Source organism: Spermophilus citellus (genome assembly GCF_964194105.1).
Source record: "Spermophilus citellus genome assembly, chromosome: 3".
Lineage (NCBI taxonomy): Eukaryota > Metazoa > Chordata > Mammalia > Rodentia > Sciuridae > Spermophilus > Spermophilus citellus.
This window is the reverse complement of record NC_138184.1, coordinates 215,942,619-215,961,674: the sequence shown is the minus strand read 5'-3', so window position 1 is coordinate 215,961,674 and position 19,056 is coordinate 215,942,619. Positions and strand designations below refer to the sequence as shown.

At 40.3% G+C, this 19,056-nt stretch overlaps 1 protein-coding gene across 3 annotated transcripts in view; it reads right to left on the bottom strand.

Moving 5' to 3' along the window:
• TRIM24 (tripartite motif containing 24) overlaps positions 1–16,831 on the bottom strand; it is a 100,670-nt gene extending 83,839 nt beyond the window's left edge. For 2 of the 3 annotated variants that reach the window (XM_081284026.1, XM_081284027.1), the window contains exon 1: positions 15,880–16,831. In XM_081284026.1, the coding sequence (XP_081140152.1) occupies positions 15,880–16,237 (358 nt within the window). In that variant the 5' untranslated portion in view covers positions 16,238–16,831. The remainder of the gene's footprint in view (positions 1–15,879) is intronic. The other variant, XM_081284025.1, reaches the window with a different exon arrangement.
• Positions 16,832–19,056: the final 2,225 nt, after the last annotated feature.

Sequence of the window (19,056 nt, the reverse complement as noted above, 5' to 3'; positions counted from 1 at the left end):
CCCTCTAATTTTCTTAGTTTTTAGGTATTTATCACTAAATCAGCATCAAATTTTCCACCAGAAATGTAAATCCCTTTCAATACATTCAAATATAGCAAGTAATTCATGAGTTTATAATCATTTCCTCAGAAGAATGAAATCTGAAGTCCTTCCTGCAGTTCCAATCTTTCCCAAGCCTGCTGCAGTCTGCCATCCTAGAACTTTCCTTCATAATTATCCTGTAAATTCTTCTGCCTAATGACATCAACATAATTATTTATGTTTTATGACAAGTGAAATATAAATAGTTTCAAAATAACCATACCAATATAACCCCTGGTGTTTACACTGAATAATCTTAAATATAAGATTTCTGGTTAGGAATAGTGGTGCATGCCCATGATACCAGTTACTAAAGTGGCTGAGGCAAGAGAATAGCAAGTTTGAGGTCAGCCTTGGAAACAGATAGATCCTGTCTGAAAATTAATAAAAGAGCCAGGTATGTAATTCAATGGTGGTGTGCCCCCGAGTTCAAGCCCTAGTAACATCCCTCCACCACACACATACAATGTAAATTTCTTTTTGTGCTTACGATATAGCATGCAAGTAATACTGTGATTTAAAATCAGTTTTTAAAAATTCTTTGATTGTTGGTATAACTATCTGTTTGAGATGTAACAATGTTCACTTGATTTTGGGGGTTGGTTGAAACAATAGATGACTTACTTGTTTTGGTGGTTTTTTTTTTTTTTTGGTCTAGTTACATAAAGTATTTACATGATTCCAAAGTCAATACTGCAATGTAAGTTTTATTACAGCGGTCTAGTTTTCATTCTTAATTCCTTGTCTTGTTCTTTTTTGCCCCCTTTGGTAGCCATTTGTTTTGTTTTGTTTTTAAATTTATCCTTCCACTGTTTCTTTTTAAATATAAGCACATATTTATTTTTTCTCACATTTCAATTTTATTTTTTTTCAGTGACCTAGGACTTTACAAATTAGGTAGGCAAGGGCTCTACTACTGAGCTACTTCTCTCTGTCCTCTTCTACTTATTTCTTCTTTTAGTGGATAAGACTAAGAAATTCACACACACACACACACATTTTGCCCTACCTTCCACAAAAGGTAATATAAAATATATATTTTCTTGCACCTTTACAAGCCCACTTATATTTCCTGAAATTCAATAGATAACAGTATACCTATGCAGTGATATACCAAAGTTTATTCACCAGTCATCTACTGCTGGTAACATCAATCTTTCATTACTACAAACAGAATTGCCTCAAATAATATTGCACATCTTATTTTACACTTTTTCAATTGTTATCTCTGATATAAATTCCTAGAAGTAGAGTGCTAGAGCAACAAAAATGTACATTTGCAATTTTGCTAGATATTACCAAATTCATTGCCATGGGACTTTTACCATTATGCATTCTCACTGGCAGTAAAGTGTCTTATTTTCAGTTTTACCCCCAAAGCATAATGCCAAAATATAATAATACATCTATTTTGGGAACAAATTTTTTAAAGTTTTCTTTGAAGCTCAACAATAAGTCATATGCACTACATGGGAGGCTGAGGCAGAAGAATCACAAGTTCAAAACCAGCCTGGGCAACTTAGGAAGATGATGTCTCAAAGCAAAAAAGGAGGCTGGGGATGTAGCTCAGGGGTAAAGTACCTCTGGGTTTTATCTCCAGTAACTACCGCCGCCCGCCCCACATACAATTTCTCAAATGTTCCACATGCATTTACCAGAAAGTGGATCTTACCATCTTTTACTGCATGCATATGTTATTAGATCTTCAATAGCCTTATGAAATTTTGTCCACTTGATCTTGAACCAAGATGGATTTTAGGCCTTAAGATTATTAACATGTTCCTTATCCATGTGTGCTCCCAATTCTCAAAGGCTGAAACTTTTTTTAAAAATGAAAGTTGTCTGGTGGGGGTGTTGCTCAGTGGTAGAGTGTTTGCCTAGTACTATGTCCTGTCTCTTTAAAGACTTCTGGTCTAAGTTTTCCCATTAAAATTATGAACTCTATTTTCATTTTATTTGCCTAGTATATCTCTGTTCAACATCTTACTCAACCTGAGTCTTTTGGTTTTGTGGCTCTATATTTTGTGAACAACACTGAGTTGAGTTTTGCCGTTAGTTAACCTGACACAATTAATATGGTCTGGATGTTGTCATAGAGTAGGTAAATTTTTTCACTATGTATGTTTCTTGCTCTCTACCCCTTCTCTCTAAACATTTCTTTTTGCATCTAGAAAGTTTTGGGGTTTTGTTCTTTTTAATCTATGATACCCTTAGTCCTCTCTTTGTTAGAGACTATCTACTGATTACCTAGTATGAACAATACAGAAATTAGTTCTTTTCTTCCTCTCAAACCACACTCCCCCAGCAACTATTAAAGTAATAATATTCTTTGATGCTTTGGTTAATTTCTATAAAGCAATCAATGAACCTATTAAGTCATCCTTGGTTGTGTGGAACTTATTATTCACTAAGAATGTCTTCAGGATGGATTTGCCAACTACATTCCTTATTATACTTCTGAATAATTGTATGATAGATACAATGTCAGAGTATGTAACAATACATGCTACTTTGTTACCCCTTATCCCTGTTGTTAAGTTCAGTCCTACATTTAGAAACAAGATATCCTTGAAGAATCTCTTTCCTGTTGCTTTCCTGGCATAAGATCTCTTAGCTTTAATACACAATGTCATCTTTACAGAAAAGGTCAGTAAAACATCATGTCCCTGAAGTGCCCTCCTCTCTGTTCCCAAGAACCTAGCCAAGGTAAGGGAATAATGAGAATGAATCCAAGCCAGAATGACCAGATAAACATTATCATGAAGGACAGTGGCTTTCTCTCATGTATGCTGGGAAGTAGGGCAAGTTAGTACTATCTGTAGAAAGCTGCTTTCTTGCATACATGCCAAGTTCTTTGGGATGCTGGTCATACAATGAGACAAAGCAAGCTAAGCTAACGATGTGGCTGCTTCTATTGCCTAACCTATAAACCTCTTCTTTTTGGTAACTGGTATGGAGCTGAACACAGTGGAGAGTATAAATTCTTGTCCAGCAAACTGCCTCTGGACAAATCACAGAAGCAGCATGAGGGATGGAGGTGCTACTTTTTAGCAAAGTACAGGAGAGTAAAGAATGGCCATATCACCATCAACACACCCAATCTTGTCTAAAAAACGGGTGCTACTTGTCCAACCCATCACCACTGGACTTTCATATGAAGCAATGAGGTACCATGAGAAGCAGAGGTGCTCCTTATCCAGACCATTGCCACTGGACATTCCCTATAAGAATTTTTTTTTTCCTTCAATAAAGCTCATGTCTCACATTCCATCTCTGGGTGTCTTGACAACCTATCCCACTGCTCTGGCACAACTGGGTTGTGGATAGTATGTACACAAACTCTAAAGGAATGATGCTAGTGCAAGTAAACAAACAGGTCAATGGAACAAATTTCAGAAATAAACAGACATATATCTCTACAACTGATGTTTTTGGATATTGGGGAATGAACATAGTAGGAGTGCTTTACTACTGCTGAGCTACATATTCAGCTCTTCTTTGAAATATTTTGAGACAGGGTCTTGCTAAATTGATTGACTAGTCTCAAAAAGTGATCCAACTGCTTTGGCCTCTCAAGTCACTGGAATTATAGGCATTTGCCACTGTGCAAGACTACAACTAATTTTTTGATGAAGATATATGCCTATACAACAATAGTGCTACTTAACTTGGATCAAAATACCTCATCAAAAATTAACTCAAAATAGATCATAAACCTAAATAATAAGACTTACAACTATGAAACTGCAAGAAGAAAACAGGAGAAAATGTGTGTTAGATAAAGATTTCTTAGAAATGGCACACAAAAAAAATTAAACTTCATCAAAATAAGGAACTAGGGCTCTAAGGAGAAACAAACAAGATTGGCACCAAAACAAACAAACAAAAAACACACAAGATAAATAAACTCTTGGTTTTCCAAAAATTTAGAGTACTTAAAAATGGGGGCATGTCAAAGGACACAAATATCAACTTGAATCCATGTTTTCTGGTAGAAGAATATTCATGCAAACCCAAATGATTTCCTAGAGGATTACATACTAAGTACAAAGAGGGTGGGAAGATATCTTTCAAGTGTAAAAATCTGGCAGTAACACCTTAAACAAGTGATCAAAGCCAACACTAATAATGGGACAAAATGGCATCACATGTTTCCTCATGTAAAGTTCTGAAAAAGAGTACGGAAGAATAATTTTTTCCCCAAAGACCTAATACCAGAACTTGTTGAAGGCACAGCCAGACTCACTGTAGTGCTACACCTGTGGAATTTAAAATCTCCATTTGTCTTTCTGAAACATGTCCACAAAATTCATTCTGTGGAACTCGCTGGCAATCTGCTCTGGATCCCGACAATTGTTCCTCATTCCTAAATAAATATACTTTGAAGGACATTGTTAGAACCACCAGCAAAATGTGACTATGGTCTATGTATTAAATAATACTGTTGTACTAAGGCCAGATTTCCTGAATTTGATAATTATACTGTTTGAATAGATAATATCTTTAGCCTGGCATGGTGGAGTATGCCAAGTACTCCGAAGGCTGAGGCAAGATGACTGTAAATTCAAGGCCAGCCTGAACAACTTAGGGAGACTCTATCTAAGGAAAAAAAAAAAAAAGCAAATTGCTGAGGTATGTAGCTCAATTGTAGAGTGCTTACCTAGCATGCATGAGGCCCTGGACTCTGAGCACACAAACACCAAAAAAAAAGCATTCAGTTACAATTGTCATCTAAAACACATATATGTAAATCCTGAGACAGTGGCCCCACCTATGATCCTAGCAACTTGAGAGGCTAAGGCATGAGGACCTCAAGTTTGAGACCAGCAATTTAGCAAGGTCCTAAGCAACTTAGCAAAACCGTATCTCAAGCCAGGCATGGTGGTGCTCACATGTAATCCTAGTGGCTTGTCTGTAATCCTAGTGGCTCGGGAAATGGAGGCAGGACGATCAAATTCAAAGCCACCTCAGCAATTTAGTGAGGCTCTAAGTAACTCAGTGAGACCCTGTATCTAAGTAAAATATAAAATAGGGCTAGGGATGTGCTCAGTGTTGAGTATCCCTGAGTTCAATCCCCAGTACAAAAAAACAAACCAAAACAAACCAAAAAACCCTACCTCAAAATAAAAAAAATAAAAAGGGCTAGGATATAGCTTAGTGGTAAAGATACCCAGGTTGGATCCCTGGTAACAAAAATAATAATAATAAATTTTAAAATTCATGTCAACCACAACAAGCTTATCTCTATTGTCAACTAATATTCTAAGACACGAAATACACTTAAGGCATGGTTGAAGAGCATGTCTATTGATTTCAGAGTCTTCTTGTTAATTTTGAAATTGTAGGCTCATTTCTTCTTAGATCTGGTTAATCACTGCTTTCAAGCTCACAGACAGAGAGCCTATAAAGTGCCAGTTTTGCCACTCTAAAGCTATTTTGTTTGCAAATGAATATTATCTTTATCATAGCTGAAAATGAGACTTCAAAGATTCAAATGATTCAAGACTGGTGGAAAACTACAACTACCATCAATTCCATACAGGTAATAAAATGAAACATGAGACAGCTATAGTTATAACTTTCTATGGGACATGGATCTCCTTGTCAGCTAGTTAAGTATTCAAGTCCCCAGGAGTGACAGGTATCATATCATATACACAACTCTGAAGTCATTAAATATGAGCATCCCTGTGGGTGCAGTAGCATATACTTGTAATCCCAGAGGCTAGGGAAGCTGAGGTACAAGGACTGCTAGTTCAAAGGTAGCCTCAGCAACTTAGTGAGGCCCTAAGCAACTCAGCGAGACCCTGTCTGTGGCTCAGTGGCTAAGTGCCCCTAAATTCAATCCCCAGTACAAAACAAAACAAAAACACACATCCCTGATATCTCTGGGCTTTGGGCTCAACCTTCTCTATTACCCAACCGACACAGCCTCAAGCCATCAACACTCAACCTTGATTACAGACTTATGTGGAATTATAATACCTCTAGGATGTTCATTGGAATTCAGGATCATTTTTCTTGCTATTTTACATGTGCCCCAATTTAGGTACTTTCCGGGCTGCTGAAATTGAGGGACTTTTGTGAGCCACCTCCCTATGGGAGTTCCCTAGGAAATAAGGTTAGGGGTTTTATGCCAGAGGCTTGGTAAAATTTACCATAATCTTGAATCTTTTGACAGACATCTTAGTTAAAACATATTAAAAATCCATAAACCAACAGGCATGGTGGGGCATGCCTGTAATCTCAAGTGACTCAGGAGGCTAAGGCAAGAGGATCACAAGTTCTAGGCCAGCTTTAGCAATTTAGTGAGACCCTCAGCAACTTAGCAAAATCCCACATCAAAATAAAAAATGAAAAGGACTGAGCATGTAGGTCAGTGGTAGTGTATCTCTGGGTTCTATCCCCACTATAAAAAATAAACAAAAAATAAAACAACAAACAAACTATAAACCAATCAGGCATGGTGGCACCCACTTGTGAAATCTGAGACAGGAAGATCACAAGTTCAAGGTCAGTCTGGGCATCTTAGTGAGATTTGGTCTCAAAATTAAAAAAAAAAAAAAAAACCAAAAAAGCGGGGAGTGGGGGTACATCTGAGAATGTAGCTTAGTTAGTTATAGAGTGTGGCATGTGTTCCATCCCCAGTACAGCAAAATAAATCTATTTACTCAAGCATATATAAATTATGTTAGACAGTGGGGGTAAAAGAAACAGCATCTGCTATATAGAAATGTTACTATCTTCAGGGCAACTCTGTACAGTTTGATAGGTTGTATAGTACACCAGAGACTGCCTGACTTGAAGGCAAATAGAGGTCCACATTCTTATAACATGCATCCCTTGGTCTACATATGCCAACAGGGCATTTTTTTTTTTTCTCTAACCCACACAAAGCTACTGTTTGGCCTTGATGCCTCCCCTCAGAATACTCCTTAAAGCATAAGTAAAATGTAGCCATTTGACATGCTTATTCTTGTGAGAGTGATAATTTATGTTATCAAGTACATTATAGCTTAATTTCTAAATCCTAATGATTTTCTATACCTCAGTGGGTTATATTTACTGTATAATGTGGCATCCATCCCATTTTCAAGATTATTGGTCTAATGTATATTGAAAGTACAGGAATAAAATTTGAGAGACAGCAGTCATATTTACAGTGAAAACTTAAGACCCTTATGCATTTAGATGGCAGTTTAACTTGGTGAGGTCTCTAAGAAAAATTAAAGAAACAGAAATCTGAAGATCTAAGATTTAAAGAAAGTTTTTTTTTTAAATTTTTCATTATGACCTCACTAAGTTAAACTATCATCTATATGCATAGAATTTTACTCCTGTACTTCCAATAGTTTGCAAATCATCCATATGTGGTTATATCAACAATGCAATTTAAAAAGTCTTCTGACATCAATCTCCCACCTACATAGAGTACCTAGTACTGAGAAATACTTTCCTTTCAAGAATCATATGTATAATAACTAAGAAAAATATATGAGGTAACTTTTTTTTTTTATCGATAATTTATTTTTATTTTTATTTTTTTTTTTTTTTGAGGTAACTGTTTCCAGGCAACAAACAATAGGCAATGCAATACTGTCATCTCTGGAAAAGGGATACTCAGACTAGTCCCCCCAACTGGCAAACATCTTTATGCTCTCACTGGGGACTATTTTCTGATCACTGTGCAGGGAATACAGCCAAAGCAGAACATAACTAAAAAACCAACAAGAATTTGGGGCTGTGAACCAAATAGAATATATAAGGCAAAGCACTGAAGAAGGAAGTTGAAGAGAGAAAGAGCACTGGTAGTTTACATAGGGTTTTGCCATAGGGTTTTGCCAAATCCTTGGCTGAAGGCTACCAAGCATATGCAAAGCAAGATTACAGAAAGTTTTACCAAGGGGATGGAGAGAAGCAAAGATACTGAGGCCAAGCAGAACAAAGAGGAAATAATAAAAAGATGATAGCCTAAAACTAACATACCAATAACCACATAAATTTATAAATGGATTCAATAAATAAAAGCAAAAAAAATTGACAGCTTGGATAAAAAAAGGCAATGATATCTACAAAAGAAACTTTCAATATAAAGGTTAAAAATAAAAACATGGAAGCAGAGCATGATGATGCATACCTATAATCCCAACTACTTCAGAGGCCGAGGCAGGAGGACAGCCAGTTGAGGTCAACCTCAGAAAATTAATAATGAGAGACTGTCTCAAAAAAGAACGAGGGCTGGGTGTGGTGCCTATAATCCTATAGGCACCACAGGCCTACAATTCCAGCAGCGTGGGAGGCTAAGGCAGGAGGATTCCAAGTTCATGGTCAGCCTGGGCAACTTAAAAAGACTCTGTCTCAGAATAAAATATAAAAGGGGCTGGGAATATAGATCAAAATACAGGGTTCAACCCCCAGTACCACAATGAAGAGATAAATAAAAAAAATTAAAAACAGAATTAACACTATAAACTGATCTGACAGAACACTATATCTAATAACTGTGGACCTTAAATTATTCTCAGATATACATAGAACATTCACCAAAATAGACAATATGCTAAGACAACATATCTCAATAAACTTTGAAAGAGTTAAATTTTACCAAGTATGTTTTCTGATCATAAATAAGCCATCTACATACCTACAAATTAACATACTATTTCTTTTTGTTATTGTTTTTCGAAGTGCTGGGGTTGAACCCAGGGTCTTGCACATGCTAGGCAGGAACTCTACTATTGAGTTATACCGCTAGTCTTTTTTATTTTAAGATAAGGTATTGCTAAATTGCCCAGGCTGGCCTCGAACTTACAATCCTGCTGCTTAAGCCTGAGTAGTTTGGATTACAGCCTGTGCCACCACACCCGACTCCTACTTCTATGCAATCCATCAATCACAGAATAAGTCACAAAATAAATTAAAAATGATTTTGAAAGTCATGTTAATAAAAGCACAACACAATTTGTTACAAGCAATTAACACAATGTTTACAGAGAAAATTACATGTACATCTAGAAGAGAGACCAACAATAGAAATAGCAAAGCCAAAAGTTAGTTGGCAAACCTCTAGTAACTAAGAAAAGCATGAATTAAAACAGAAGAGTTTTCAGGGTATGGTGGTGCACACCTGTAATCCCAGCAACTTGAGAGGCTGAGACAGCAGGATCAAAAATTAGAGGTTAGCCTGGGCAATTCAGTGAGATCCTATCTCAAAAATGAAAAAAAAAAAAAAAAAAAAAAAAGACTTGGGATATTGCTCAATGACAGAGTCAATTGCCTAATAAAGCATGAAGCCCCAAGTTTGATTTCCAGTACTACCAAAAAAAAAAAAAAAAAAAGATTTTTCTCAGGTCTTAAAGACATTAAAAGTTGTTGCCTGGACAACTTAGACCCTTGTCTCAAAATAAAAAACAGAAAGGGCAGAGGATGTGGCTCAGTAGTAGAACACTTGGCTAGCATTCTAAGGCCCTGGGTTTAATCCCCAATACTCAAAAAACAAACAAGATAACAAAACATAACCATGTATTAGCTAAATGAGTAGATCAATAGAGCAGGTGAGAGAGTATAAAAATAGACCATATATATGATCAGTGGATTTTTTAACAAAAAAATTAAAATAATAAGAATTATTCTAATAGTACTCTTAACATTTGTTTAAAACTATGAATTCTACCTTACACAGAAATTTCTCTAAATGGATTATAGAATATAAATATTACAGAACTAAAATTATAAAAATGAAATAAAAAAGTGGAGAAAATCTTAGTAAACCCAAGGGAGGCAAAGAACTGTTAGGAGAACCACTAATCATAAAAGAAAAAAAAAAAAAAACCTGGACTTAAAACTTCATGCTGGGCACAGTGGTACATGTCTGTAATTCCAGCAGCTCAGGAGGTTGAGGCAGAGAGATCGTAAGTTCAAAGCCTGCCTTGGCAATGGGGAGGCACTAAGCAACTCAATGAAATAAAATACAAAATAGGCCTGGGGATGTATCTCAGTGGTTGAGTGCCCGTGACTTCAATCCCCCACACACACTAAAATTTAAAACTTTAGCTCATCAAAAGACATGAAAAGGGCTGGGGTTGTGGCTCAGCGGTAGAACACTTTCCTAGCATGTGCAAGACCCTGGGTTCGATCCTCAGCACCACATAAAAATAAAGATATTTTTTTAAAAAGAAAAAAGACATGAAGAAAATGAATAGGAGATCACAGAGTGAGGTTGTTGAACAACATCAACAAACCCACTTGCAATACATGTATATTACAAAGTACCAGGATTCAAAAATACATCATTTTTACTTTTTTATAAAAATGTGCATGACTTAAATAAAAATCTTACAAAAAACAAATTTAAGAATGACCAGTCAGCACAGGAAAAGAGGCTTATTAGCAAAGAAAAAAATTTATGTAGCCTTGCATACCAATTACAATAACCACACTTTTAAAAGACTAAAATACTTAAACTGACAAGAATGTGAATCAACTCTGGTGAGAATTGCTGGAGGGAGTATAAAATAGTATACCAGTTTAAACATACATTTATCATATAAACAAGAAACTCCAAATCTAAGTATTTACCCAAGGAAATAAAAAAACAGCCACACCAAGACTTTTATATAGATATTTATACAGTGTACCTCCCTTATCCCTGGGGAATAACTTCTAAGACCCCCCAGTGAATGCCTGAGCCTCTATATGCTATGTTTTTATCTATACTCATGTACCTATGATAAAGTTTATTAAATTAGGCACAGTGAGAGATTAACAATATTAAAAGACTGTACTATAATACACTGTAGTAAAAGTTACACGAATGTGGTGTCTGTCTCAAAACATCTTAGTGTACTATTCTCAACCTTCTTGTGATGATTTAAGATGATGCGATGCCTATGTGATGAAAGGAAGTGAGATGAATGACAGGCACTATGATGTAATATAATATCAGGCTACATGTCCACAATACTAGATCTGATAACTAAGAGGGCTTCTAAGTGACTAATGGTCTGGTGGCATATATAGCACGAATATGTTGGACAAAGGTATGATTCATGCCCCGGGCAGAACAGGGTGAGATTTCATTATGCTACTCAGAACAGCACGTAATATAAAAACTTTTGAATTATTTCTGGAATTTTCCATATTAATATTTTCAGACTGGAGTTGATCACAGGTATTTTCTGAAGCACAGAAAGTAAAATCTCAGGTAAAGGAGGACTATTGTACCAATCTCCAAAAACAAGTGAATGAATTCATATAGAACTGATACAGAAATATCTATCAATTATTTCTAATGGACTATTTATTTTATGTATTTATATGTGGAGCTGAGAATTGAGCCCAGTGCCTCAAACATGCTAGGCAAGTGCCCTACCACTGAACCATAACCCCAGTCCCCTAACGATCTTAAATACTGTTAAATCCTTTGCCACTTAATCTTTTAGTCAAAAAAGATGATTTATACTGTTTCACCAAGAACCAAAAGAAGAGATCAGCTCACAGAATAGTTAAGTATACTGTAAACTGACAGTTAAAAAAGTTTTAGGAAGCTGGGGTGTGTATAGCTCAGTGGTAGAACACATGCCGAGCATGCACAGGTCCCTGAGTTTAATCCCCACAATAAATAAATGTCTTAGAAAACTGATGAATTTTTATATTTTACTCTACCTTGACAAATGATGTCAAGGTAGAGTAAAATAAGTATGCTCTCAGTATTTTTAAAAATAGGTCAGTTTGCTCTTCTTTGGCTGAGCAGTATGTCAACACAACAAAACACTGCACAATGTTGTAACATTTCTCCAATGTGAGTTTGTTTCCAACTTAACAACTTTGTATGTTTTCCATACAAAAACAAAAACCTTTTCTAATCTCTTGTCTCTATTTTGGATATAACTACATACTACAAAAATGACAGACAAGGCTGAAGTGGTCATCCAACTTTAGCTTGTGGTCACTTACCCTTTTTCCTTTCAATATGTAGTCTTAGAAAAGGAGTTTAGACCAAGGTTTTAGAACAAATGTTATCAATAAGGACTTGGTGGTCAATGTAATTAAATTTAAACATTTATAAATTACACTTTTTGGGGGGAGGTACTGGGGGTTGAACTTAGGGGCACTCAACCACTGAGCCACATCCCCACTCTATTTTGTATTTTATTTAGAGACAGGGTCTCATTGAGTTGCTTAGCCCCTCACTTTTGCCGAGGCTGGCTTTGAACTCAAGATCCTCCTGCCTCAGCCTGCCCAGCTACTGGGATTACAGATGCACACCACCTCACCCAGCTATAAATTACACTTTTAAAGTAGTTTCGTGCTGTGGTTAGTTTTAAGTAAATCATATTGTGGGGGTGAAGTTGAATGGCAGAGCACTTAACTAGCATGTCCTCTCCATCACAAAATGAAGTCAAAATCATGTTGATTTTTTTTTAAAGAAAAATACATTTTAGGATTTATTTTTCATGAAACCCATTTAGGATAAAAAAAAAAAGAAGCACCAATAGTATTTTATAGAAATGGTATTTCTATAAAATAGTATTTTATAGAATCTAGACCTGATACTGCTGAGAACCACTATTCTTATCCTCGAATTTAGGTCTTAATTTTCTGAAGAATTCTCTTATGAGAGATGGGGTCACAGTGGTTGATTGCTTGCCTAGCAAGCACAAGGCTCTGAATTCCATCCCCAGAACCCTAACCCCCAACACACACACAAAGAAAAAACAAAAACAAAAACAAAACTCTATGGTCAAATGTACTTTGGAACACAATGCTGCTTGAGTCAAAGAAATACCTGAGTTTAATATTATGCTCTAGAAGTATGAAACTATGTCACATTAGGTAGAATCAGGTTCTTTGGAGGGAGGGGCCTAGAAATCTAAATACTTATTAAGTGGCTGTATTAATGCTAAAGTTTGAAAATGATTATCTAAATCAAAAAAGAGTATCAACTTCTCTGGCCTAAAATAATTGTGTTGTGGCTTCGTGTGATGGCACATGCCAGAATCCCAATAATTTGGGAAGCTGAGGCAGGAGGATCACAAGTTTGAGGCCAACCATAGCAACTTTCTAAAAATAGAAAAAAGGGTAGGAGAGATGTCACAGTAAAGCATCCTAGGAGTCAATTCCTGGTACCAAAAACAAAACAAAAACAAAACAAACAAACAAAAAAAAACCCATTATCATCCAAGTTAATGCTTTTCTTGAATTCTCGTTTATAATACAAAACAAAACAAAAAGGTTTAGAGACTGAATTACACAAAAAAGTCTGGAATTTCAAACCTGTCTTAGAATTGAGGATCATAGCTCTTATTATTTATATTCTAAAATAAATCTTATTTCTAAAACTGTGCAAAATTATGATCTTAGTTGGCCACTTGTTTAACTATTTAAAATTTAAATACAGTTGATCCTGTGGGGCGAGACACATGGATTCAACCAACTAGAGCTGAAAAATATGGGGGGAGGGAAACCAACTGTGTTTGTAGTGAACATGTACTTTTAAAAAATTATTTCCTAAATGTTACATTGCAATGGCTATTTACATAACATTTACAATGTATTCAGTATAAGTAATCTGGAAATTATTTCAAGTATAAGGAAGGTTTTGCATAGATAATATGCGAACATGAGGCTATTTTACATAAGGAATTTGAGCATCCACAGATTTATTATCCATGGAGATCCTGGAACCAAGTCCATTAGCTACCAAGGGACAACTGTTAAAGAAACTTTAAAATGTGTTTAAGAATTAAGAACTAGGGCTGAAGTTGGGGGTAGAAGGGTAGGGGTGTAACTCAATGGTAAAAGCCACATAGCATGCATGAGGCTATGTAATCCCCAGCACCTCCAAAAAATTAACATAAAATTAAGAATTTTATTAAGATACAAGTTTTACCTCTATCAACTTTCATACTTGCATGCTAATGAAGCAGCCTACCAGTTTCAAAGATGATGATATGCCATAGTCTGGCTGGGCACAAAATAACCGGGAGGTCATGAGCCACTTGTAGGTTCAAACAGGAACTACTTTATTGCCCAAACTCCACGGGAACTCAAGGGGAACTCCCTGAGAATTCAAAAAGTAGTGGGCACCCGAGGTAGCAGGAGCCGCCTTATTGCCGGACAGCAAAGGTTTATATACACAACTGAATACACAGCTTGTTTCAATTTAGCATCATCCAGTTACAGCAATCAGTTATTATCTTAATAATTATACACAGCTTAACTTAATTATCATCTTAATGGCTCGCTGGCAGTTACTTCTCAACCACTCCTTCTGGCAAAATGCCAGGCACCATCTTGACTCGGTTGTGGCTCTCAACAGTGATAGAAGAAAGGGACAGCAATAGCATATTTGTAGCAAAAGCATAAGCCAAAGTATCCACATTTTTGCACTGGTTCCCAGAGCCCCAGTTCCCACAGGACAAAGTGAAGAGAGTCAACTGATATCTACACAGGCAGTGGGTTGTGTTACAGAAGAGGAACACTAAGCTTAGGGAACCCTAATCTTTTAATGTGGGCAATAAGCAAGCCCACCCTTTGGCTTCAGAGGAAGACATTTTTTTTTTTTTATTAAACTGTATAGCATATAACTGTATACACATAGCATATATTCCTGCTTTTTGCTGTGGTGGGAGATACTATCTTTTATAAAGACTGTTCTTTATACAACATCCTTAACAAAACAGAAACAAAGAGAGGTTGTTACCTCACTGGCAAGAGCCTAGAAATAGAGACCCTTAGAAAACTGTCTCCTACAAATAGAGACTGTTGCTAAGATAAATGGATTCAAGACCACAATCTATTTAAAGCATCAATTTCATACATCCCTTGACCTAGTGTAACTACTTGATTAGCATATTATCTCAAATTAAATCAACCAGTTTAGGTTAAAAGTGATTTCCCTTTTCCAGTTACTTTGTATTATTTGAAGGATGTGCTCCAATATTTGTCATACTATTTAAATTTAAAATGCTCTACCAGAAACAATTACTGTTCTAACTTTAAATGTTTCAAACCTGTTAACGTTAGCAATGGGAACTACCTGTCAAAAGTCTCATTTTCCAGTAACAAACACTACAAAGAGAACAGTAGTAACTTACAGTCATTGCCTACAAAATACAAGAAAACCCTGCATCTCCAAATTACTTTGTTTTATTTCTCTTTACCCTTCACTGTCTCAAAAACAAAACCTTCGAAAGAAACAGACAACAAACCACCGTCTCTAGGTTTCTTTGTCCCCAGCAGAAGCGGAGAGGATTGCGAACTCATTAAGGTAAAGAACCCCAAACATGCAAGATAGGAAACAGACGGCATTCAATCTGCAATCAATCATCAAAGAAAGTCACCATCACTTAATCTCCATCCCTCCCAACTCCCCCACCTCCAGCTCAAATAACGTGGGTATATACGAGATGATTAGGATCATATGGACCTGGACAAAGCTTTGCAGAGGCAACGGGTAGCAGTTAACTAGATGCAGTGGGGCAAAGAATCCGCGAAACGGAGTACAGGAGACTCCGCCAGAGCTCTGCAAAAGTGCGGGTCGCAAAGGCCACCCAGCCCCGAAGGAGAACGCTGAGCAGCAGCAGCGGCGCGGCCAAGTCCCCAGCGCCCGTGGAAGTTGCGAGGCGAGCCGCAGAGCGCGCGGGCCCTCCATGTCACCGCCGACTCAGACCCTCCTCCTCGCCCCTCCCCCGCCGCGCACCCCCGGCGGCGGCGACATGACAGCGGGTCGCGCAGCGCAAGGACGCCCGCCTCCAGCAGCTCCGTCTCCGGGTGCCCCCCGCGCCCGCCTCTCACCTTGGGTGGCGAAAGGCGAGGAGCCGCTGACCGGCGAGCCGGGGGCGGGGACGGGCGGCGGGGTCTCGGCCGAGCCCAGCATGGGCGCCGGCAACATGAGGTAGCGCTGGGGCGCGGGCAGGCAGCGCTGGCAGAAGGAGTGCAGGCAGGGCAGCAGCTTGGGCGCCCGGCTCTGGATGTTCTGGTGGCACACGGCGCAAGTGTCCAACAGGTTGAGCCGGGCTGCCTCGCCGCCGCGCTCCGAGTCCGGGCCCTGCCGACTCTCGGCCTCGTTCTCTCCGCTCGAAGCCGCCGAGGGCCCCCCGGCGGCCGCCGCCGGAGCCGCGGCCGCCGCTGCCTTCTCCACAGCCACCTCCATTGTCCTGCCCCGCCGCCGCCGCCGGGGAAGGGGGAGCGCGGTCTCCGCCCGCCGCCTCCGACGACCTCCTTCTCCTCAGAGGCCGCTCAATCAAGCCGCGGAGAGCGAGAGAGGGAGGGAGAACCGGGCAGAGGAAGCCGCCTCTGGACCCGGAGACCCGCCTCCCGGGTGGCGCGGCCGGAAGAAGGGGATCTGTCAGCGGGGACCGTTCCCCGCACGGAGGAGGCTGCGCCGGTCCGCTTCGCCAACCGCCGCGCTCTCTTCGAATCCGCCCCAGCGCGCCCTCGCCTCCCAGCCTTTCTCTCAGCCCCGGCCCACCGCAGGCCCCGCCCCCGCCCTCCCTCTCCCAGCAACCGAGGTGACGGCGAGAAGCGCACCGCCCAATAGCTGCCGCGCCTGGCGAGGGGGCGGGGCCTTCCGAAGCCCGCGAGGCTCGGAGGGCCGCGGCGGGAGGCTGGGAGGTGGGAGGTGCCGGTCTGGCCCCGCCCCTCCGGACGCCTAGAACCGCGGCCTCTGATTGGGCTTTTGTGTGTGTCTTGCTCCGCCGAAAAGATTTAAGGGTTCATTTGTTAACCACCAGGTACCTAATACGGCACCGTGGCGCTAGCTCCTCCCATGGGGCGGGGCTCCACCTTGTCAACTCGAAGCTGTTAATTAAGTAATTGCTTCGGAAACTCTGGTTTTACTACCTGAGACGGGATCTTGAAAGAGGAGTAAATACGGTAGTAGAAGAGTCAAAGGAGGATCTAGTGGAGGTAGTGAAGCGCAAGATTCAGAAATGTATTGTGTGTGTAAGGGCTTTGCTTAGCGTCTGGATGGCTATCTTAAGTGACAGCCCTTTTAAGAAAAAGTTTCACTTTCCCACCCAAGGGCGTTCCTGAGAAAGAAGCACCACTCCCTCAGACTAACCCAACCCTTAATCACCTGCATTAGGACCTGCCCAGCTCTGATTCCTGAGCCTCCCTCATAAAAGTCCAGGAACCCAAGCCTGTTTTGCCTCTCTCTCCTATAGAGAGATGGCCTTTATTTGTCAGTTCTGACAATAAACTTTCACGTGTATCTCTGCCTGGTCTCTGTCTCATTTCTTGCTTACCAGTCTCTGGTTCCTCGCTTTCCCTTCAATTTGGTGCTGAAACCCGGCTCTGTTCCCGGGTGTGCCCCCTCTCCTTTTCAAAGACCACTGAGCGTCCCCAGGCCAATCTGAATTCCATCATGGGACCAGGCCCTCCGTTCTGCTGAATGCCCTCTCCGCACCCACTACTGGACGTTCCAGGTAAGACCCCTATCTCTGGTCTACCTAAACAACCTATGGGTCCCAGGAAACGACTGTTGAATGTCTAGCATTCCCAGGGTTACTGTGTGGGTGGGGGCACCCCCAGCCATAGCTTTCACAGCTACAGCTGATCCCTACTGTGACCAAGTCTATAGGTCTTTTATTTGGTACTGGGTTTTGAGAATAAAACCACAAAGGGTGATTAGGAGTTGTTCCTACCTCTTGGCCTTGTATTAATCCCTACGGCTTCTGCCCCTTCTATGGGCTTCTGCCCCTACTATGTAGTCTCTGCTGGGCATCCAAGTGCCTCTAAAGGTACTGCCCCAACACTTACCCAGCAGTGGTGATGACCCCCTGAGCGAAACCGTCCTCTAGACTAGGTGATACTAGAGACTGGGGACTGCCCCACCTCTAAACTCACCTCCTGCTTCTCACCATGGGCAGCTCCTCATCCATGCCTTCCCATAGCCTCTGGGGCTGCCTCCTGGCTAACCTAGGGTCTCTCTCTTCTCACCCCAGACTGCCACAGTCTGGCTGGGCACAAATCACGAGCCACTCAAGCATGAACAAACTTTATTTCCAAACTCCACCAGCACACTGTAGAGAGCCATTTTGCTGTGCTGCCTTGTGTGGGCGTGAGCCTAATTCTTGGGCTGAGACCCAGTTCTTTGTTTTCAGCCACTCCCTAGAATACAATGTATCAATTGTCCAGCTCCTGGAACAAACTGTTTTCAAGAAGTGCTTGTTGCTTTGCACAAGCTGGAGCTGGGTGTCTCTTGCATTATGTGCAAGTGCTGGGTCTATCATTCTATTGGCTGCTGCTGTGTTGCTATGCACTCTTTGTCCAATGGTGTACGAGCAGGGCTGCAGCTGAAGTATATAAGGGGTGGTTTTTTCGGGCCCGGGGCCCTTTTTCTCTCATCTATACCTCATGGAAGCTTCCAATAAAGTGTGTTAAAGAAGAATCCTGCTGTTGTCGTCTTTCCTGCCGGCGGGTAGACGCGACAAGTGGTGCCGAAACCCGGGAGAATCAGAACTTTCAGTCGACAGGAGTGGTGCACCGATCGTCCGTGAGTGGACCCCTCATCCCTGAGTGGACCCCTCGTCCCGTGAGTGGACCCCTCGTCCCTGAGTGGACCCCTCGTCCGTGAGCGGACCCCTCGTCCCCGAGAGCGGGACCCCGTAGGCCTCATATTTTATTGCAGCTGCAATGTGTGCTTTCACTTTTGTTTTCTGTGTTCTTTTTGTCGTCTGTGTCTTTTGTTTTCTGTGTTTTTCTTGTTGCTGTGTCAGGGGTGCCGCACCTTCAAGTCCGCTTTTCTCGGCCCTAGATGGTCTGTTACGCTCCAAGGGCCTGAAAGTGAAGTATAGCACTTTACAGAGATTTTTACAGAAGGTAGATGTTGCTGCACCGTGGTTTGCATATTCGGGCAGTCTTACTATACCTAGTTGGGATAAGTTAGGCAAAGATCTCGACTTTGCTTCTGAGCAGGGCATATTAGAGGGCGGAGTGATACCCCTTTGGAAGATAGTCCGTAGTTGCTTC